We start from the raw sequence: 24072 nt of genomic DNA, 5'->3' as shown, positions 1-24072 counted from the left end.
AAATTCCACCCTACATTTACCACTCTAGAAATAACATGATGGAAGACTTCACGTCCATTAGATATACACAATTTAAAAAGATGATTCTTCAAGGGTTCTTTAGCAAAGAAAATAGTTCTAAATAGAAGCATGAACATTTCAAAGATCCATTTGCTTGATTAAAGGGTTCTTTGCATAGTAAAAGTACCAAATAAGGGACAGTCATCACATTCTATGAAGTTCTCAATCCCCTGTACTATTTGGTATGGTATTTTTTTTTTAATCTGCTTTAACTCATTGTCTTGTTGTTGTACTGAGGCCCTTGAGGAACATTGGTTTGTCCTGTATACTTGCATGCCTGTACATGATTGGTATGATAAGCTTTTCTTGATCTTGTTCTGAAGAACTCTTAATGTTAGAGCAGGAATATGCAAGATTAGCAGCTACTTTCTTCTGCTTACAAAAACAGGTAGTAAGGTACAGTAGCTTGACCAGTGAACTAATTTCAACTCAGTAAAATGAACTCAGCGTTGATATTATTTTTATTATTCTATTGACTCTGCCCTCTCAAAAGGCCTATACTTCCCATGAGGCCGGGCGACAGGGCGATGTAATCGATTATCATCAATGATGAAGTAACTAGCTGGCAATGTATAAAATGAGATAATCAACGCTTTGGTAAAAGAACTGAAAGAGAATACAGGCAGAAAGAGAGAGAGGTAAGTTGAATTCTGAAAATGCCTTGTTTTCAGTGTGGAAACCAGAAGGGCATCAATATCAATAATCACGATTTTTATCTAGACAATAACGTGGTAATTATTTTGAGATATTGCCCAGTTCTTCTTTCTATGAATTTTCCTTACTTGGCTATTATCATAATTCAGTGTCATGTAGATCTGGCTAACCTAGCATATCCCTTAAATACAACCAGTTTGCACTGAAGTCCCTGTAGTTGCTGAATAATAAAAATACTAATAATAACAATAATAATAATAATAATAATAATTTTTGTGCATAGCAATTTCCATGGTTGATTTAGACTCAAGTTCTAATGAGTTAATGTTTTTCATGAAATGGTAAAATGTCACACTTTCAACATCTGATATGTGTTCAATGTTCTATTGTGTTTTTTTTTTTACACAGCATCCCAACCTTTTTTTCATTATTTTATTCTGACCAGTGGTGGCTGCATATGACTCCGTCTGTATGTATGGTTCTATCGAAATGTCTTAGGTACCCAAACACATTATTTAAAACCTTTTATAAAAATCAGAAAAAAAATGGAGATACATGCATGTAAAATCACTACATATATTTGTACTTAATACAATCTACATAAAAAGTTATGAATGTAAAATCACAAAAATGCAGGAGCTATTTCTGTTTCATGTGTTTGGTTTAGATTAGATCACATTTAAGATTTGTTGCTGGTGTTTTTCCATTTCTAATGGTGACTTGTTCAGGTCACACCCTCTTTAGGTACTTATAGTGCCATGGCTCTCACCACTGGTGGGCCTGGTGAAACATTTTTTTTCATTTCTCTATGAAATTTTAACAGCAAACAGAGTGGCTTTATTTTTATTTTACAATCCCAATTCCAATAAAATGGGACATTGTGTAAAACAAATAAAAACAGAATACAATGATTTGCAAATCCTTTTCAACCTATATTCAATACACTACAATACACTACAAAGACAAGGTATTTAATGTTCAAATCGATAAACTTTATTGTTTTTTGCAAATATTCACTCATTTTGAATTTGATGCCTGCAACACGTTCCAAAGAAGTTGGGACAGGGGCATGTTTACCACTGTGTTACATCACCTTTCCTTTTAACAACACTCAATAAGCATTTGGGAACTGAGGACATTAATTGTTGAAGCTTTGTAGGTGGAATTCTTTCCCATTCTTGCTTGATGTACAACTTCAGTTGCTCAACAGTCCAGGGTCTCCGTTGTCGTATTTTGTGCTTCATAATGCGCCACACATTTTCAAAGGGAGACAGGTCTGGACTGCAGGCAGGCCAGTCTAGTACCCGCACTCTTTTACTACGAAGCCACGCTGTTGTAACACGTGCAGAATGTGGCTTGGCATTGTCTTGCTGAAATAAGCAGGGACGTCCCTGAAAAAGATGCTGCTTGGATGGCAGGATATGTTGCTCCAAAACCTGTATGTACCTTTCAGCATTAATGATGCCTTCACAGATGTGCAAGTTACCCCCCCACACTATCAGAGATGCTGGCTTTTGAACTTTGCGCTGATAACAATCCAGACAGTCCTTTTCCTCTTTGGCCTGGAGGACACGACGTCCATGATTTCCAAAAACAATTTGAAATGTGGACTCGTCAGACCATAAGACACTTTTCCACTTTGTGTCAGTCCATCTCAGATGAGCTCGGGCCCAGAGAAGCGGGCAGCGTGAGCCTGAGCCCATGTGGTAATATCTGTTACAGAACGATGTCGGTTTTTAATGCAGTGCGCCTGAGGGATCGAAGGTCACAGACATTCAATGTTGGTTTTCTGCCTTGCTGCTCACTTGCAGAGATTTCTCCAGATTCTCTGAATCTTTTGATGATATTACGGACTGCAGATGATGAAATCCCTAAATTCCTTGCAATTGCATGTTGAGAAACGTTGTTCTTAAACTGTTGGACGATTTGCTCACGCAGTTGTTCAATTAACCTGTTCACCTGTGGAATGTTCCAAACAGGTGTTTTTTGAGCATTCCTCAACTTTCCCAGTCTTTTGTTGCCCCTGTTCAAACTTCTTTGGAACGTGTTGCAGGCATCAAATTCAAAATGAGTGAATATTTGCAAAAAAACAATAAAGTTTATCTGTTTGAACATTAAATATCTTGTCTTTGTAGTGTATTCAATTGAATATAGGTTGAAAAGGATTTGCAAATCATTGTATTCTGTTTTTATTTATGTTTTGCACAACGTCCCAACTTCATTGGAATTGGGGTTGTAATATTAGCAACTCACATCCACTTCAGGGCAACACATTTATGCCCAAAACATAGGAATGAAATATAAGCTGCCATTTTTCATGTGAAGTAAGTAGAATTAGCTTCTATGTTGAGTGAGATGTAGAATATTATTGTAATTCACAAATTCGGTTATTCTGCCATGAATCATTGTACCAAATCAGTCAGATGTTAAGCTTGATAATAATCTTGTTCAGGATCACAACAAATGAACATTACTTTGTCCCTGGTTCTCAGTAAAATCCAAATAATAATTTGTAATTAGTTTCAGTGTTATAAATGACTGTTTCTTGTCCTGGTGGTTTGCATTTGCATAACTACTTCCAACTGAGTAGTAAGCTACATACTAAGACTCCCACATACCAGTCATAATAAGGTGATAGATAGACAGCCAGATGCTGGATGTCTATCTGGTGGTATTATAAAAGACAAGATTTTTCATGTTAATATGTTGTTGCTTTCCATGAAATGCCTGAACTACTATACTTGAAAACTTCAGGTAGTGATGAGGTCCTGTCATCATTCTGGATGTGCAGCCAGAATCCACATACTCATATTAGGATGCTGCCACCTTCTGGACAAACTGATAAACTCAACTGTTATGTCAGACAGTGTGTGGAAACATTAGACCTGCAAGAAGGGGTAGAAAAGTGATTCATAATCGTTATTTCAATTTTGAGTAAGTAGAGAAGTGCTGTAAATAAATATGTTTCAACACCATAAAACACAGGCACCATAACACACACTGACACTAACTGAATTTTACAAATCTTTCTTGGTGTTGCCTAGGAAACTGTGGGAGGAATGCAGAGACCTCAGCTTATATCATTAGAGTCACGATGCTGTTTTCTATCACTGTTGTTTTTGAGTCATTTTGTTAATGGCTACAATCTTTAAACTGAATCTACTTCAGGACTGGCTGTACTGGAGCAACAAATGATCAATTCAGAACTTTGTCTTCAAAATAAAAAGAGAAAAAAATCCTTTACAGCATCTCTCCAGGACAAAGCTGTTTCTTAGCTCATTACTTTTGTTTATGCACCAATATGTCCTCATTACATGCTTGTGTTCAAGATGTGCTGAAAGTACTGTAGCCATTACACAGTTTAATGACATCTGTGTAGGCTGCTTTAGCCTTTTGCACATAACTGAGGTTGTTTTAGAAGAGAGTTCACAGTCAGCAAGAGACTCTCTCTCTCTCTCTCTCTCTCTCTCTCTCTCATTTTCTCTGCAGGACTGAATTCCTCTGGGTTGCTGAGTGGACACTTTAATAATGAGACTTGGACTGGGACTGCTCAGCATGCCTGTGTCTGGAGCTCACATAGCAGAGAACAGAGCAAAACAGTTTCCCTCTAAACTGTGACAGTACTACAAGGGTGGGAGTTTTTTTTTGCTCTTCTGTCGTTCTTTACCATATCCAAATTTTTGACAGTTACATATAACTCTGTTATCTTCTCTTAGTGCATGATGTCTGCCCATTACCATTTAGAAAAGAAGTCTTCAGTTGAAACTTTAAACAATCAGATCCCACTTTATACCAGCTCTACTTATGTAAAAGTGATTATAATATCTATTTACACTCATATCATATAATAATATTTACGAATATTATAAGAATACTTTTTTCTCAAATGTTAATTCACAGTTATTTAGATCTGAATAACTTCAAAAATTAGTAATTGAGGCTTGTGCAAAAATGTGGATACCCTTCCAGTTTTAAAGTTTCAGAACTTCGTTATTTCATTAGGGCAGGCGGGTCACCAACTGTCATTAAGCATTTTACCCATCAATTAGAGTGTAACAAATTATCAACCACCATGGCTGACTATGGGTCTGTGAAGTAAAAATAGTTACAAAAAAGTTTGTATTTTTTGGCTCCAATCAAAAAAGGTATGTTTGGAGAAAAAAGAACAGTATTAGATGAAAAAAAAATGAAAGCACCTCACTAACTCTCAAGCACGGTAGTGGATATACTGTATTATGCTTTGGGATTGTGTGGCAGTCATTAGCACAAAAAACACAGTATGGTTACATGAAAGAATGGATTCCACTAAATATGAGCCAGTCCTGGAAGCAAGTGTTGCACAGTCAAGGAACTGAAGCTGAGAAGAAACTGGCATCTATAACAGGACAATGATCCAAAACTTACCTCAAAATCCACCATGAACAATTTCAAGATATGAAAACTGAAGCTTGCGGAATGGCCCTCGCAGTCCTCTGACTTGAACATCATTCAAATCTGAATGAATCTTAAATTCTTGTGCATGGTAGAATCTCACCACACTAACTAGATTTCTGCATGGAAGAGTGGGAGAAAATTCAGAAAAGTAGAAAGCATAAAGTATCCTAGCTGGCTACAAAAAGCTTTTGCAAGCTATGATATCTGCCAAAAGGGGTGTTTCTAAGCACTGACTTGGTAGAGCACCCAAATTGTTCTACATGCCACAATTACTATTTTTTTAGTTACTGAAATCTAAGTACTTGTATATTAACATACACAAAAAAATGTTTTTTAATAGTTTGTTGCAGTGGTTGTGTTTACTTCTCAATGCAAAATTCAACAAAATATGTAATTTGGTTAGGGGTGTCCAAACTTTAACATTCAACTGTATACGCCTATGAGTATTATAATTGAATATATTACAGTTTTACAGATATTCAGTGCAAATGCAACAGTATTTTGCTTGGGCATTATATGTAAGTTAGTACCCTCCCCTGTGGTGCTGTAACTGGCCAGTGAATGTGTCCAGTGCGCGGTACAGTAATGAATCTAATGTGTACCACACTGCCTACATGACAGACTGCAGTAGGCAGCTACTGTTTTACCCTCCCACGCACTGTGCAGTGAGGCTGCCACTAAAGTCCCAACAGTGTTGCAGTGCAGCCACAGCCAGCAGCAGCTACTTCACCCAGAGAGGCTTATTTTCCCTCTTTAATGTGGTTGTAGTTGTGAGTAGTGTGGTGAATACAGCAATAAAAGTTTTTCATATACTTCATCGTTAATTCTGCAGTGATGCGTGTTTATTGCTCGTAGTGTGTGACGTTAGCCTTCACCGTTCTGTGAGAGACCTGGGGATGCCTCAAAGCAAAGTCACCCTTTAACAAGTCCGGACGATGCGAACTACCTTCCCGAGTCCATGATCTCGTCAAAGATGGTGGCAGCTCACACTTCTGCCCATTCTTCTGCGTCTGCTGAATGGATAGTCTGCCTCGATAAGCGGTAAGCTGAGTAATATTCGTTGTGTTTTCATTTTCCTGTTTCTGTCTACTTCACTCGCGCTGAGTTTGGTCGGGGATGTGGGTCACGTTGCGTTTTCAGCGCTAGCCTGAGAAGGATCGGTCACTGTACAGTCTACTGTACAGGTACATTACTAAAGATTCGCAGGGCGCGTATTTGTAGTCATGCAAACGCACGAGGCTAAAGTTGACAGCCTGACTGGAAAATTCCGTTCATTTAAGGTGTAACGGAAAATGACTATAAGACGCAAAACCTGGCGAAACACAGGGCATATTTAGCTTCGTTGTGAACACGATCAGGTTTGCATGTCTTTCATTACACCTCTAAGCACTGCAGGTTTCATAGCCTAGTTGTGGGATAACTGGCACCCACACTTTATCTTCTCGTTTTGTAAAAAGGTAAAAAGGTTTGTGTTGGTGTGAAGGAGAGCAGCAGCACCGCAGTGGTATTGGCTTTGTTACTGCAGACTCATTGTGAAGTACATCAGCCAGGTTTGTGTACTCAGGCTGCTAGACTGCCTCCAGTTCAGTACAGACAGAGTATCACCTCACAAATAACCAATCTGTCATTTCATTAATCTGAGCTGTCTCACCTGTAAACTTCATCTTCAACCTTTGCACACAAGGACAGTCTGCATCATATGATCCTGATACACCACCTGTAGGTGAAACCTGGGTAATACCTTTTTATTATGTGATTATCAACTCACGTATCTTTCCTAATGTGTTTATGGCACACGCAGATCTCATTGTGCAGGCATAATGAGCTCCAACCCATCCTTATCTAGAATTAATGGCTCCATCATCCCGGAGCGAATCAATATACTCACAGTTTTACCGCCGTCCTCACTTGGAGATGTATGTGGATGATTTGCCAGATGCCTTCGACATTTGCCCCGCCAAGTAATTTGGCACAGTGCCGAGGACACGTCCAATAAACAAAATCTTCTGGATCTTCTGCAAACTTTGAATGGTCAGTTTGTGTCTGCTTGGTTGTTTTCTGATTCTGAATGTAAAATAGCTTCATTATATTACTGTCAGCCACTTTATTAGGAACAATGTATAATATCTAATACCCATTCCTCTCAGAAAAGAGTGAATTCTTTGTGGCACAGATTCAACAAGGTGCTGGAAATGTTCCTTTGACATTTTGGTCCATGTTGACATGGTTACATCACATAATTGCTGCCAGTTTGTCAACTGCAAATTCATTCTGTGCACCTATTAGATTCAGCTCTGGTGAGTGGGGAGGCCACTAAAGTACACTGAGCTCATTGTTTCTTCTTGTAAGCAGTTTGAGAAGACCCTTTGTAACAGTGTGCATTATCATACTGACAGTAGCTGTTAGAAGAGGGATAAATTGTGGTCATAAAGGGATTCACATGGATGCAATACTCAGACAGGCGGTGGCATTTGAACAATTTTCGATTGGTATCAGGGGGCCCAGTGCGTGCCAAGGAAACATTTCCCACACCATTATACCACCAGCAGCAGCAGCAGCTTGACCTGCTGACGCAAGACAGTTTGGGACCATAGATTAATTTTGTTTAAGGCAAATTTTGAGCTACCATCTGCAGAAATGGAGTTTCATTGGACCAGTATATATTTATTTCCAATCCTCATGTTTGATGAACTTGTGCCCACTATAGCCTCAGATTCCTCAGGATTTGGAACTCAATGTGGTCTTCTGTTGTTGAAGCCCATCCTCTTTAAAGTTTGATATGTGCATTCAGAAATGCTGTATGCACAACAAGAGTGATTATTTGAATTACTGAAGCCTTTCTGTCAGCTCAAACTAGTTTGGCCATTCTCATTTGGCCTGTGTTTCCAACCATAAACTGCTGCTGGCTGGTTGTTTTTTGTTTCTTGCACCATTCTTTGTAAACTCTACAGACTACTGTGCGTGAAAATCCCATATCAGCTGTTTTAGAAATATTGAAACCACTTTGTCTGGCACCGACAACCATTCACACCGCGGTCAGTCATTTAGGCCACATTTTCCTGTATTCTGATGTTTGAAGTAAATATTAACTGGATCTTTTGACCCATCTCTGCATGATTTTATACATTGTTGGGGTGCTATATGATTCGATGGATTGGATACTCAAGCTACTCTACAGATGCACAGTTGTTCTTAAAAAGTGGCTGGTGGATGTATATTATAGCTTATTTTTTTAGCTATGCACCTTCTTCATTAAAGATGTAAAAGGCAAGATACAAGAAAAGTAGGGCTACAGAAATATTAGGCTATTCAAACAAGATATAATATGTAGGGCAATTTCAGTTTGTTATAATGCTGAATGCTCTAAAAGTGCAATACATGATACAGTGGAGTTTTGCTTGATCGATGCAGACTGGTTTCTCACAACAAAAATACATGTGTACACACATACACATTTTTGATATGTTATGTTACAATGCAGTACCAAAAAATATGATCCATACAATATGTGACTTTTAAGGTCACACAGACAACACTTTAAGTAGCGGTTTACATACATATAGGCATAAGATGCAAAGCTCAGTCATCAATATTCAGACAAGCCAACTAGCTTGTGCTGGAGGTTTGTTTGTCTCTCTTTCCTTGGCAGTGTGGTTTATGTATGCCAATGCTGCACTGCAGAAACAAGACTAATGAGAAGAAACTGGACTTTTAGATTAATCCCTCCAGCACTGAAGTCTGCAACTCAGCATTCTGCTGCAATAAATAACATATTAACCTTCCATTTGAATTATGTTCAATGGCTGATTTAGTAGAGTTTAAAATAATAATGGATGGTTGACTGTGGTTGCAAAGTGCTTGCTTAAAAATTGGCTTTCATTGGCAGTAGACCCAAAATTTGCAGCTCTAGGATATACAGTCACATACTAACAATCTGTCACTGTTCTTATAGAGCTCGTTTCATGGAACAGACTTGCTTATTGGAAATGGTGGCATGTGAAGTTATACAGTCCATATGTGATTAAAACATATTTTTTGTTATGCTCTGTTCTCCAGCAACCTAAAATGAAACAATACTTTCAATGAAGTAAACAACACCATGTGCATGGTGTGGGCTATATGTGGATATTTATTATTATTGTGAAAATGATGGTACATTACATCTCAGTAGGCTTTTCTGAGTATTGTGGATATTGTCAGTACTTAGAAGAACTTGTAAGATCAGTTTTTGCAGTAAGAACTGACCAACTGCATGTTTCATTACAAGAAGAACATAATTAGGCCTGTATGATTAGATTAAGTGCAGTGTGGTATGTAAAACAAAAATCACAGTATTTGTAGTTTTTGATAGTATTTTTTGTGCATGGACAATGATATCACAGTGATATCATATCAATATGATTTCATATTGGTATCAGGACATGATTGCTTAAAAAAGTGTATTTAGTTTGGTCTGATATTTGAAACCAAAGAAATGACAATTTATATTACTCCATAAAAGCTGAATGTTTAGCTGTTGCTGGGCTACTGTGCTAAAATATCAGCATTTTATCCATTTTACTCGATGTGTAATAACTTATGTTTCCACATTTTATAAACGTCTGTTGGCTTTGATCTCAGCATCCACTGACATGTACATGAAAAATATTGGTTACCATCATTGTGGATGCCCACAAATCCCATACTGGTGCATCCTCAAAATATATTTTAAATATGGTTCTACTGTTACATTCTGCTCCAACTTGTCAAATCTTAGAAAAACTAAATATCATAAAAATATCTTAGAGTATTATGATGTAATATTTTGCCTTATCGCCCACACATAGCTATGAGGCGAAAATGCAGAATACAAATTTTACAAATGTATTGAGTGCACCATACAAGTAGGAATATTTTTTTGCCTTAATACAACGCCAATTCCAATGAAGTTGGGATGTTGTGTAAAACATAAATAAAAACAGAATACAATGATTTGCAAATCTTTTTCAACCTATATTCAATTGAATACACTACAAAGAAAAGATATTTAATGTTCAAACGGATAAACTTTATTGTTTTTTGCAAATATTCACTCATTTTGAATTTGATGCCTGCAACACGTTCCAAAGAAGTTGGGACAGGGGCAACAAAAGACTGGAAAAGTTGAGGAATGCTCAAAAAACACCTGTTTGGAACATTCCACAGGTGAAAAGGTTAATTGGAAACAGGTGAGTGTCACAATTGGGTATAAAGGGAGCATCCCTGAAAGGCTCAGTCGTTCACAAGCAAGGAAGTGTTCACCACTTTGTGAACAACTGCGTGAGCAAATAGTCCAACAGTTTAAGAACTGAAAGTTCTTAAACATTTGCCAAAGTGCCCGTACTTTATGTAAGTACATTACATAGCTGTGATAGATTGCTAGGTTAGGGTTGACCAAGAAACAGAGATCAGGTACAAGGAGATTAAAGCAGCAATATTTTGCCTTGCAGATATGTTTAGCTATTAAGGAAGGACATGAAAGGCGCTGAAATGCAAAATGTGTAATGCCAGGTGTTGAGTAGAAGCCCGCCAGCACTGGGCTGTGTAGCAGTGGAACTGCGTTTTCTGGAGAACCACTGAATACCTTTTTGTATGAAGTGTAGTAGAGGTGGGCAATATGGTATTATCTTATTAGGATACATTATTTATTGCAATGAACAATATGCTTTTGTGAGGATATTGTGGATATCATCAATACTTGAAAAAACATAGACCAATTGCACGTTTCATGAAAAGATAATTAGTCCTGTTTAATTGGATTGAGTGTAGCACAGTATATGAAAAATTGTAGAGTTTTTGATGCCAGTTTTAATTGTGGCTCTACTAGTGCATTGTGTCTGTGTGTCAACAATGTGTGATGTGTATTGTGTGTTGTGAAAATGTCTTTAGGGGTGATATATTTTTTCCATATTGCCCACCCCAAATTGGAGCGCTTGTGATCCAGAACTAATCATCCAACATCAGTCCTCACAGACCTCACTATTGCGCTTGAGGTTGAGCGCAATCAAATCCTCACAGCAGTGTTCCAACATCTAGTGGAAAGCCTGGATATCCATCTTATCTGGTGATGCTGTGCTAGAAGCCGTTTTCAGAGCCTGCTTGTTTTGAATGCTTTATAGTTTTGTCTCCAGTAAACGAAGGCTGTTGAGTTTGTGTAATTAAGACACCTCTGTACAGTTTGTCCTGATGTCGCTGTCATCAGTAACATCATCATTAAAGACAACCCATTCCACATTGCAAACAACCCCCTGTTTAATGATATCTTGCTTTGAATTGCGAGCTGTTTCTTTCCCCTTTTCATTGCTCTGGTAAAGGTTAATTGTTATCTCATCTGACTGTGAGACTTTGTCCCACAACTCAACAGGTTTTTTTTATATACTTTTAACAAATCACATCATTTGTTTATCTCCAGTACTTACGGTTGGTGCTAGGGTGGGAACAGTTAATGTTATGTTCACACAGCATGTCCCATAGGAAGCTGCTCCTGGGTCTGGGTTAAAATCTTGTGTTTGTGGTGACAACGTGGCATGGTGTACCAGATGTGTTTGCATAGTAAATGGGCCTTCAGTTCCTCTTTAACAAACACATTCACAGACAGACGCAGATGAAAGGGTGACCATTTGCAGTTTGCTCAGGCGTGACCCACCTGTAAGTCCCACTTTAAATACACAGGGTTTGCATTTAACAAGACTACTGATGTTTGTCCAACCTTTTTTTTAGACTGTAATACGCTGCTGTAACACATGGTAAAGGTCTTGATCATCCCAAAGATACTATCTGATTGGACATCTAGGTTTAAACTGTTGTACTATTCTAGTGTCTCCATTAAAGTAGTTCCTTTTATAAACTCCATGATGATCTGTATAACAGATAAGGAAGCATATGTGGTAGAACAATTTCTTTACCGTGGTGGTGGTGGTACGAAATGGGTTGCAAATACAGCTGTTTTGTTTATTATCTGAATGCACCACTGAACCTATATGCGTCTTCTGAGTAAAATAGCAAGGAATTTCAAACAAATACACATTTTTTGGGATCTGTTTTGCTTTGCAACACCCTGAGCCTGAGACACAATGTTATAATCTACTAAAAACTATGTTTTGTACTTTTCTACCAGGAATGGTTTACAAAACATAGTTTTTAGTAGATTATAAAATTGTGTCTCAGGCTTTAGGCAACATGTTTATAACTGTTTCATAAAATGACTTTGAGCTTTTAGAGGCATTAAACTTTTCAGATGTCTGGTTCCTATCAGCCCTACTGTGAACAGTTCTGCCTCAAGCATTTCGTGTTAAATCACTCTGAATTAATTTCTTTTAATCTTAAAATGTAATTATTCTTTATTTAATCTCATCTGGGTGAGAAAAAGTACACATTGGAATAACTACTGAAAAATGTAACTTCTTGCTGACACACCTTTTTTGTACTTTTTAGTTTTAAGCTACGAGCCCATTTTCTTTGTTTGTGCTGTGACAATGACTAGCTGGTGTGTAAACCTTTAAGAGTCCATAACCTACATAATATCTATTTGTTTTTATAAACCAAAATGACATCATTAATTTTTACATATCAATTGGTAGTCTCTTTATCCTTAAGATTCAAACAGGCTACTTGTTACTGTGCCTTTAAGACTGATATACATATAATCTCCATTCTGTTTGGCTGCCTTATATTGTAAACATTTCTTGTCATTTCCATCCATCCATCCATCCATCCATCCATTTTCTAAGCCACTTCTCCGTCAGGGTCACGGGGGGTGCTGGAGCCTATCCCAGCAGTCTTCGGGCGGAAGGCAGGATACACCCTGGATGGGTCGCCAGTCCATCGCAGGGCAGACAGACAGACACAGACAGTCACTCACACACTCACACCTAGGGGCAATTTAGCATGTCCAATCGACATTGTTGTCATTTCAACATCATTAAACTGCTGCTGACTGAACAGGCATATAAATGGCATGATTTTAACACATAGCAAAAAACATTAAGAACAGGAGGTGTTTGCAGTTTAATTTCTATGTATGGACTGTAAAGTCAATTGTACGTATTGAACCTTGAAGTTGTGTGGAACAAGCAAGGTGAGCCTTAATAGTAGTTCACATAAGCTTTATTGGGGCAGTACAATAATCATAAAGAGAGATGCATAGATTTTCTTTTTTTGTGAACCAAATGCATGTAAGCTAAAAGAATACATGAAACACACCGGCTCATTTCCAGTACTTGTTAAAGTTACAAAATAAATAACGTTATTTACTCTTGAAAAAACATGAATCAAGTTAAATGCTTCATTGAGTAAGAGGCTCCTGTTCTGTAGGATTCTTTGGATGTGGCTAAGAAATGCACCCTTCCTTTCTTCGTAACTGAAGGTCTCAACTGGTATATTCGTCAGTCACTCATAGTCCTTCACGCATGATGCAGCACCATTTGAAGAATGGCAGGAACGGCTGCAAACGTGTCATGTTTCTTAATTAGTAATTGAATGAGCATTGAAAAAGAGCCTTTGTATACCAGTGTTAGCAAGGTCTCTCCTATGCTAGCTCCGGCCTTCACTTTCAGACATGTCTGGAATGTTTACAAACTACATCGAGCCAGAATTTGATTTTCCATGATATGGGCCCCTTAACGGTAAGGTATTTTTCCAGATTTCAGGAACGTGCATTAACTGAGCTATGCAATTTGTATGCACTCAGATTAACAATGAGTCTCAGTCTTCAACGATAATTTAGTTAGGTCCGTTGTTCTCTGCTGTTTTCTACTCTAACACACTCAGTTCATCTAGGACTTGCTGATTAGTTCATTTGTTGTATAACGTATGTTGAGAACAAAAGATATTCTGAAATGGGCAGGTCATGGGTTCTCCAAGTCCAGGATTGAGAACCACTGAGGTAAAATGAAAGGCTTGACTTGAGACATTTGACTATTTAGATGTTTATATGTATGTTTTTTGTGAATTGTGTTGCTTTTTCTTTCCCATTTATGAACACTATGGATAGTTTTAATTTAATGGGATTGCTGTCAAGATTGTGTCAATAACATATGAGATGCTTTGGCAGTAAATCAGTGAATGATAGAATAATGATGTGTGTTTGTGTAGACCCACAGAGCGCTCTGGAGAAGATGTAGACATTATCATGGCCCGACTGAAGAGTGTGAAAGCGTTTGAGAAGTTCCATCCCACCCTGCTCCAGCAAATCTGTTTGTGTGGCTTCTACGAGTGTCTGGAGAAAGGCATTACATGTAGGTCACACACTCGTAGACATAGTGCATGCGTACATGTGTCCAAAATCCACACAAACCCATAAACACTGGCCAAATATTACTGCCAGAAACCAAAATGGTCTTTTTCTACATTTAGAGAATGTGCTATAAAACTGTGCCAAATATGAAACTGCTTTATGTTATTTTCTTTGTCCTTGTTATGTTTGTGCATTATGTAATGAAGTGTACAGACAGGGTGATATCGGCACCAGCTGGTACACTGTCCTTTCTGGCTCACTGGATGTTAAAGTCTCTGAAACTGCAAACCATCAGGTAATATTACACATCTTCTGCCCTCGAGTGTGGTCTGGATATAAACCCTCCTTTCTAGAGCTGACATACACCTGTTTTCTCTGCATTTCAGGATGGTTAGAGGAGAGGATAATTTTGTTCATCCACAAATTTTTTCTTAATAATAAAATGTCATAACGTGGCTGTAAATGCAGGTTTCACAGTGTTATGTATTCACAATACAATCATTGAAATTTTTCATGTTCAAATGTGTTTAACCATGAAAATTCTTATTTTTTGACCACATTGGCTCCTACTCTACTGACGTATAGTACCGTTTGATCCATCAAGCTTATTTTAGAAGCCTCAAAATATATATCATGCTCTCTAAATGACTTCTACTTGAGAGTCTTAACTGTGGGACTGAAACAATGCTTGCTTGCTCTCTTTCTCTTTTTCTCTCTCACTCCATTAACTTAAAGCAGTGCTATGGAGTTTTTTTTTGTTAGAATTGAAAAAGTAGCTGGAATTAGTCAGAAGAAAAAACAGGCTAAAATATGATGTGCATGCATTCCTGCGAATAATAATTCTCCCAGAGGAATTGAATTTGATTTCGCAGGTGTTTTTCAGACCCTGTCATACATCCTTATCTTTTAAAGTCACATGCATAGAGTCAAAAGGAATGTCTGAGACAATGTTTAGCTCTCAAATGCAAAATCAGCATTATACTGATGAACAGTATGAAGACCAAGTAGATTATTCACGTTACATCCTCAGAAGACACATCCTTCACTAAGTTTTTAGTGAATTCTCAATACAAATGCAGTTTTAATGTGAAACAGTACATAGATTTTATAGATTTTAGGGTAGTATTCCACACCAGAGCTAGACAGCACATATACTCCCATTCATTTCTAACAGTGCGTTTCTGATTATTGTAACAATGTCTTCCTTTCCTTGCCTTTACAAGTATTTACCATCTTCCTTTTAAGGATGCAGTCACTATTTGCACACTGGGCATTGGCACAGCATTTGGGGAGTCAATTTTGGACAACACGCCTCGTCACGCCACCATTGTAACACGAGAGTTCAGTGAGTTACTGCGCATTGAGAAGAGGGAGTTTAGGACCCTGTGGGAGGTAAGAGAACCCTCACGGAATTACACTGCTTAGTGTTATTGCCATATATTTATTAAGCTGAAATACACCTTGCATGAGCTCAAATATTTCTTGCATGGGCTCAGATATATTCCACTGTATGTGGTGATTGCATGTGCAGATATTGGTTCCAGCATTTTTATTAAATTCATTATTCATGCAATTTATGCTCTTGTAATGGATTTTGTTTAAAAATAATTTAGTCAGTGGTATATTTTGTGCTGGGGTAGTCATAGTTACTAGTAGGTTTTTAATGCCTTGTGTCCAGCAGGGGGAGGTGTGCTGTAAAATAATCTTCTGTTCTTGCATCACCAAGCTTTGTGCACACTGCAGTAATTCATTAATCTGAATTACAGAATAACACTTATACAGATTAGCACATTTTCTTCACAAGTTTAGCAAAATACACAGACTGATGTCACTCAGGTATATAGCTGTGGCATTTTCTAGTGCTGAGAGATATGTAAAGTATTACAATGTATTTTTATTATTCATGAATAAATAGATGCAATACAATTAAAATGTGTAGCCAAAAGTTTTTGTCCAAGTATTACAACTCACTTTAATCAGAAGCTTTTCTCACGTGCAAACATGCAAACTACTTGAAAAGTGTATAACTACATGAAAAAAGTAATGCATTATACTTACTTGCTTATCATTGGGAACAAGGTGTCACAGTGTGAGTGTTTATTTACCATTCAAAATGACCAGTGAACCTACAACTGTACCAGGTTTTTATGTGTAATGTGATAAAATAATGGTAGATTTGGTAAAATGCTGGTAATAGTAAAATATGCCCTCTGCCATGGATGTATTTAAAAAAGTACGTGCTCTTACTGCTATTTTAACTACAATATTGTATTGTAGAACAATGTCTTAGGCATCAGACAAATGTTTCCTAGCCATTTTGTCTAATGATTGTCTGTGATTGAGCTTTTAGAGTCATTGAAAGCTTTTAATGCCTGCTTCCACCACCACTGTGAAAAATTAAAATCAGATCAATCCTCTCACATTGACCCAGAAGCATTTATGCATGTATCAGTGTATTCCCCAGGACTTGTCTTAGTGAGAGAGATAGAGAGAGAGAAAGACAGTGAGAGAGAAAGAGAGAGAGAGAGAGAGAGAGAGAGAGAGAGAGAGAGAGTCTGTCCCTCTGCTTCCTTTGGGACAGGGGGGCTGTCTCTGAGGAGATTCTGTCACAGTCTTAATAGTGTGGGTCAGGCCGTGGTTAGTTCTGGACCTGTGTAAAGGTGTGTGTGTGCTGTGGATAACAGAGAACCTGCAATACGGAGAGTAAGGGAAGCACTCTGGCTCTTCTGACACGTCTGTGTGAGGTGAACTTTAAGTTTTTTTGCCTTTTCTGCCTGTTATAAAATGCATATAACTATTCTGTTGAGTAATTAATCCTTTAACACTCCAGGCATATTACATACTAAGGCTTATTATTTATTAACTACAGGGACTTCAGTGCAAACTAATGGAGTATATTATTGAAGTGTGTACTAAAACTTTGAGCCTGACAGCAGGCCCATGGCTTTGTAAGAGGTTAAATGCTTGCCGAGTTGAGCATTTAGCAATGATTGGTAGTGACAGACTACAGGTAAGCTCAATTGCATAAATGGATTACAGAAATGTAAAAGTACTTGTAATCATGAGTATGATACCTTTTAAGATGGATAAACTGAAATTACCGAGAGTTTTTTATCGATTACTATATTTAAGGATTTTTGGGTTGGGCAACACCAATAAATCAGGTTTATTCTTCTTGTAAAAAGGATTGTTCTGGTTCTAAAACCTGATAGGCTGAGCCCCATAGGAAGTTGCTGTTGTAAACTAAAATTTATGAAATGACAGTCCAAAAGAGATCCAGATGCAACCAGTTAAGTAATCCAAAAGAGGTTACTCATAACATTTTTTCAGACAGTCATGTAATTTGTAATCAGTACCGGATCCCATTTCTTAAGTAATCTACTCAGCACTGGGTCTTAGTGGTCTATCACTGAGAGGTTTGACACCAGAGCGAGTGGAGGAGTGAAGGTCAACACTCTTTCAACTGAATGTAGGAGAAATTAGTTTAAAAGCATCCTCCATCATCATTCGGATGGGAAGCTAATAATTGCTGCTGCTCTTGACTGTTCACTTAACCCTAGAGGTCATCGTTATCTTTTTCGTTTAGTGGTTCTGTCTAGAAGCTTGTCTGAGAGGATCAGGCAACAGTCCACTAAACATGAAAATATCACCATATTAACATAAGCCACATTTTCAGGCACTTTTGCTGTAACTCATCTCTTTAATATGTCTGAACTGTCGATCATTGGTATCCTCTATCATCAGTAGAGTGACGTCATTCAGCTGTGTGATTGTATGTGTGCTAATGGAGCTTCACTCTGTCTATTACATTAGTCACTTATCACCTGCTCACAGACTGCGTGGAGACTCCAACTAATAGCACTCAGCACCATTTAACCAACAAAAGCAATCTGACCAATACTCATAATCTATCTCTCTGTCTCTCTTTCTCTCTCTGTATTTTGTCTGTCTCTTGCTGTCTGTCTGTGTCTCTCCTTCTCTTTCTTCTTCTGTCTTTCCCCGCTTTTCTTTCTCACTATCTTTCTCTCTCACTCTCCTTGTACACTCTTTCTCTTTGTCTGTCTGTTTCTCTTTTTCTCCTTTTCTCACTCTCATTCTTTCGCTCCCTTTTCTCTCATTCTGTCTATCTGTCTGTCTCTCTCGCTCTCTCTCGCTCTTTCTCTCTCTCTCTCTCTTTGTATCACTGTCTGCCTCTCTCCTACTCTCTCTTTCTCCTTCTCTCACTCTCTTTTTACCCTCTCTCTTTGTCTGTCTCCATCTTTTTCTTGTTTCTCTTTCACCCCTCTTCTCTCTCTTCTTCCCCCTTTGGCTGTCTCCCTCTCCTGCTCTCTCTGTCTCTCTTGTACCTTCTCTTGTTTCCCTCTTCCCCACTCTCTCTCTCTCTCTCTCTCTCTCTCTCTCTGTCTTTTGTCTCTCTTTCTCTCTCTGTTTCTGTCTGTCTCTCTTGCTCTCTTTCTGTCTTTCCCACTTCTCGCTCTCTCTTTCTGTAGTTCTGAAGAAGTCATTATTTGTTTTTTTAAAGGATGTTTTAAGGCTTGTTGAACAGCATGTGTTGAGATGAATACAACAGCATCGTGTACAGAGGTCACAGAGGAATCACAGTGTCCAGCAATGACCTTACCTCCATCCTGGGACAGATATGGATTTTACTATTAGGGCTTGAAGAGTTAGTGTGTTTGACTATTACTTTCTGTGTGTCTGTGTTTATGTATGTGTGTGTGTGTGTGTGTGTGTGTGTCTGGGAGAGCTGACTAATAGGAAGTGAAAGAGACAGTCTGTTTATATGTGTTTGCAGGGATGTTAAGCTTGGACAGTGTGACCATGTTGCTGTAAAACCCACACAAAGCCACACCGACTTTCTGCCGATGCACACACCGAGAACAGCCCTCCAGTAATGTCTCCTTTTAAGACAGGATGGGCAAAATCAGTTTAGATATGCACTGACTGCTCTACTCTTTCCCCAGAGTGATCAGACTGGTTTTGTGTGAGCTTCTCCATCCCACACACCCTCTCCAGCTTCATCATCCAATGAAATAGAGAAGTTATCTGAAGGAATATCTTGCATCATATTTAAGCTGTCTATAGTGCACACCACATATACACATCATTTGCACATACACACTCATACATCCATTTGACATGCACTAGTTAGCATTGGTAACCATAAAAACATCCCTTAAAGGGAATTCTTGCATAAAACTAGTTATGTTGTCTTGTTATATAGTTTTCTGTAGCATAACATTGTATCTCTCAAAACAGATGTCAGCAGCAAGTTCGCAGACAGATATAAAGGAGACAAACTGAGATAAATTACCTAGATAATAGGCTCATTTTAGTTCTTACCTCATCAATAATTATTTGTCACTTAAATAATGCAAACTCTAAATTGTAGTGATGACTTAAAGACAGCAAAGTTAGACATTTGTATTTGACTTTGTTGTGTGTTAATCCAATAAAATTAACCTAAAATCTAAAAATACAAAAACAATCATTAAGCAGTCTGCCAAAAACAAATTACCCCTTGTAGTCTTTTGAAATTACTCGCACCCTCAAGATATTTAATCAAAATCAGGAAATTCCACTCGGGGCTACTACGTCATTGCTTTCAACATGTTTTCCAACAGACATATCCAGTTTAGTTTTGATTTTGGATGAAGTGTCAATTTATGTCCTTGCAAGGCTAAAGCAACACGTCAGGCAGCTCAGGTCCAACTTAAAGACTTTACAGTATTTTCTTCGTAAGTTAACTTCCTGAGATTTGACCACAGCATTTCAAATGTGAGGCATTTCTTATGTAAAACATTCTCAATGTTTCATACTTTTCTCAGACATTAAGAAGTCATCTACAATTCTGTCCATTAGTGTGGACACATTTAACATTTATGTATTTTTTGACAGCTTCCTGCCAATTAATTGAAACCTGTGCAGTCACTTTGTACATTTCTTCAAGAAATTGATTGGATTAGTTCAAACTTTTGAACGCTAGTTTTTTACTGTTAATAAATGGTGTAGAATAGCTGATACCCGGTTCCCACTTTTCTCTGACAATTTCATTTACATTTCCCACTGTATTACAATCCTATTAGATAGGATTGCTTGTGCTTGTTTGACCAACAAAAATGAGTGAAAATCGCATCTTTGCATGAAAAGATATATTAGCAAGGTTGTATTTGCAGCTTTGAGTCTCCTTTCAAAGTAGGATATTGGACCTCTAAGGTCTAATTTTTTTCTCTCCCCTTCAGATGTAACAATAAAGAGTAGTGAGAGATTCAAATGAGCTCTGTGCAATTAACGCTCTAATTACACTTGAAAGACTGTGTGGGTGAGATCACCCAGTCCTAATGTAAATGGATAACCCAGCATACCCTTAAATAAAATCTGAAAGAGAGACATTATTCACCAAATTCTTTGTTATTCATCTCATGTTCGCAAGAATGTCTATCCATGAAAACAGAGTGGAATTGCTGTTACTTGTTACTTACATCATGTGGATAGCTCTGTATTTTAACGTTTGCTCTTCTTCAGCTGGTATATAAAATCTAAGATTTGTGTGCACATGCATATGTCTGTGCATGTAAGTGGGCTGAAATATATTGTGTCCTTGTTGGCAGCTTGCGCTTTATAAAACATGCCTTCAGATGTTTACACCTGCAAAACTACACAAACATGCACATTCATATACATGAAAACACACAGTGATTCATAAATGTGCTCTTTCATGCCTGTGCACACATTCAGCACAGTTATATAATGAGTGTAATTCTGCTCTCAGGCAAAACCTTCAGGCAATATCTACCCATAGTGATTAATGCACATTTGTAATTGTGCATACTTTACACACCATTTAGAGCAGGGTTTCTCAACTACTGGGCCACGAACCACAAGTGGGCCACAATGCACCCTATGGTGGTCCTAAGACCAATACTGAAGAGGACCAGTGGTTTGTAATGGGCCGGTGATGGCACTTTGTCATAAAAATCTGTGAAAACATAATTGATTTAACAATAAAAAAGACATTTTCAGATTTTTGCCCCTTGCCTCTAGAAACAAAACACCCCCCCCACCTCACCCAACATCACAGTTATTTACTTGCAAGCAACTGGTGTAAAAAAGCATAATGTGTAGACAATTTGGCATCATTCTGTTCATATTTGACGTTCACTGATACATGCACATTTGGGTGAGTAGGCATTCAAACATTGCTCTGTTGAAAATGTCTCAAAAATGAGGTTTGTTTTCTTGTGGGCCTTCACTCTTTCCAGTGATGAAACAGTGGGCCTTGAGGTAGAATAGGTTGAGAACCCCTGATCTAGAGGACGCACAGTCTTGCCCGTTTAGATACAAACACATAAAAAATGCTCGCCATGTAGCAAAGAAAGAGGATCTGACAAAAACCAGCAGCACCTGTTTGCGTGTCAGATATCTCATTTCTATTTCAAAGCCGGCGGCATCTGATTGGTGATTACGCTGTTGGTTTTGAAGGAGAGCTTTCCCTTTTGAAGCTGCATGGCTCTGTGGAACATAAAGCCTTTATAGAGGAGAGAGAGGCTTTAATGCAAGCAAATGGGCAAGCAGAGGCTGTGTGTGCAGCAGCGTCCATTTCTCTCTCTTTCTCTCTCTCAGCTCTAATGCAGCCAGCAGGAATAGCATATCCACTGCAGTGACTCCACACAGACATCTCAGTTCAAGCATACTTCATTTAGCTTCTGACCTTTGCTTTTAATAGTGCTTGGCAGTATTGATAAAATTCAATATCACAATATTTTCCATTTCTATATCACTGTATTATGGTATCAGATGGTTTGTAGGTTTGTATTAATAAAGATAACGAGACCATGCTTTCTAAATGCTGCTATGCTGAAAAGTATATGAGGAACATGACATAGCTTGTTTTGATTTGTTCTGTTTCATAATATGTTAATTGCACTAAAGGGAGCCTTATGTTGTTTTGTAAACCTTAACCTTTTAGAAACCAGATTTACTTAAGGAAGCATATTGTTTATTTGGGGTGAACTAAAGTAAAATAAAAGTGGGGCATGTCTTGGTAGACATACTGGGAGCTGTAATGAGTCCAAAAGGCCAATAAAAAATAAATGCTGAATGACAAACACCCTCGTGGTAATTATTCATGGAAACTTTGACTGGCTCCTGTCACTCAAAGAGTGACTGCATGACTTTCTCGTCCTACTTTTGCTGAACTTGTCAAAGTTTTTATATATTTTGGGTCTGAAGCACCCTTCTGAGACAGATATACATTGCAGTTAAAAACACAGAAACTGCTAGGCAACAAGGACACCATGGACACATTCTTATGGAATGTGCTGTTTATGCTCATAGTATCAGTACCACCAAGGATGAAAGCCAGTTTCATGATAAAATACAGTATAAAGTACAGTATCAGTGTACTGATACTGATGATGCTTCATCCAGTACTACTTGGTAGTGATGTGCTGATAGTTATTGTAGATAACTACTTTAAAAATAGTAATGTTTATTGAAGTCATGGTCCCTTTTAATACATGTATTAGGCAGGTATTAGGCAGATAAACACGGTGCCTTATCAGCTCTACCTTTAAGAATGAGTAGCTGTGAAAACGAAAACAGCACTGGTGTCAGGTATATTAATTATGAATGTGGGCTGTAGATCACACAGATCTGTTTGTTTCACTGGAATAGTGACTTAATACTATGAATTATTGAGATGCCTCTTATCTTCTGCATGGAGGTTGGCTACTAAACATCATACATGTTCATGTTATGTTTTCTGTGAAAGTGATGGGTCATCCTGAAAACTAAAGTTACAATCATGACAAAATTGCTTTCAGATCACAAGCATCAACAGTGTAGCACAGAAACCCTAAATCTATTAATAAAATGTCCCAGTTGTTGTCTAAAGTATGGGGGGCAGGGGGGCTGAACCAGCAGCTGACCCCTCCCTGAGAGTCTGGAGTGGTTGCTAGGCGATTAGAGTACTCCAATCATCATCATCATGCTCTGATGAGTACTCACTCTCTCCAGCACTGAGCAAGACCACGCTACACACATGCACACAAACACACAGACACACATGCATGCATGCTGCAGTCTGCTCGTACTCAAAACCTCGCAGCATCATCGCGCTCTCATACACATGCGAACATCCTGACATTCGCCTCGACACACATCCAGTCTCAGGAGCTCACACACGCACATTAGCAGAGGAAAAGGCACAGATTCAGTTTAGGAGAGACAGTACAGACAGAGAGGTTGTGCAGAGAGAGAGAGAGAGAGAGAGAGAGAGAGAGAGAGAGAGAGAGAGAGAGAGAGACACACTGACTGGTTTAAAATTGCTGTGCTCATGGGGTATCCTCTCCTGTAGGTAAGTTTTATACTCTCTCTCTCTCTGTATCAATCTATCTATCTCTCTCTCTCTCTCTCTCTTTTGCACTCGGTCTTTTTCATTAGCTCTCTTTCTCTCTAAATCTCTCTCTCTCTCTCTCTCTCTCTCTCTCTCTCTCTTTCTCTCATGCTATGTTTTTGGATTTCACCCTGCATCTTCATACAGGTCAAGGTTTTCTGAGGTGAGTGTGCTTAGTCACTGTAGCTTTGTGAACTGGTTCACTGAGTCTGTTTTGTTCTTCATAACTGCGTGTAGTGAAATGCTTAGCTTTACTGCAAGTTGATACACTGGA

At 38.3% G+C, this 24072-nt stretch overlaps 1 protein-coding gene across 9 annotated transcripts in view; it reads left to right on the top strand.

Annotated features, from left to right (window-relative positions):
- The first annotated feature begins 5817 nt into the window (after positions 1 to 5817).
- rapgef4a (Rap guanine nucleotide exchange factor 4a) overlaps positions 5818 to 24072 on the top strand; it is a 55627-nt gene continuing 37372 nt past the window's right edge. For 2 of the 9 annotated variants that reach the window (XM_037539612.1, XM_037539614.1), the window contains exons 1-4: positions 5854 to 6189; positions 14260 to 14402; positions 14608 to 14696; positions 15647 to 15793. In XM_037539612.1, coding sequence (XP_037395509.1) covers positions 6107 to 6189; positions 14260 to 14402; positions 14608 to 14696; positions 15647 to 15793 — 462 coding nt within the window. In that variant the 5' untranslated portion in view covers positions 5854 to 6106. Of the gene's footprint in view, positions 6190 to 7080; positions 7180 to 14259; positions 14403 to 14607; positions 14697 to 15646; positions 15794 to 17038; positions 17146 to 23407; positions 23760 to 23945; positions 23962 to 24072 lie in introns of those variants that run through there. The other 7 variants (XM_017692369.2, XM_017692367.2, XM_017692370.2 and 4 more) reach the window with 7 other exon arrangements.

This window comes from Pygocentrus nattereri, chromosome 6, assembly GCF_015220715.1.
Source record: "Pygocentrus nattereri isolate fPygNat1 chromosome 6, fPygNat1.pri, whole genome shotgun sequence".
NCBI lineage: Eukaryota > Metazoa > Chordata > Actinopteri > Characiformes > Serrasalmidae > Pygocentrus > Pygocentrus nattereri.
The sequence above is the reverse complement of the archived record's forward strand: the minus strand, read 5'-3'. Positions and strand labels throughout refer to the sequence as shown.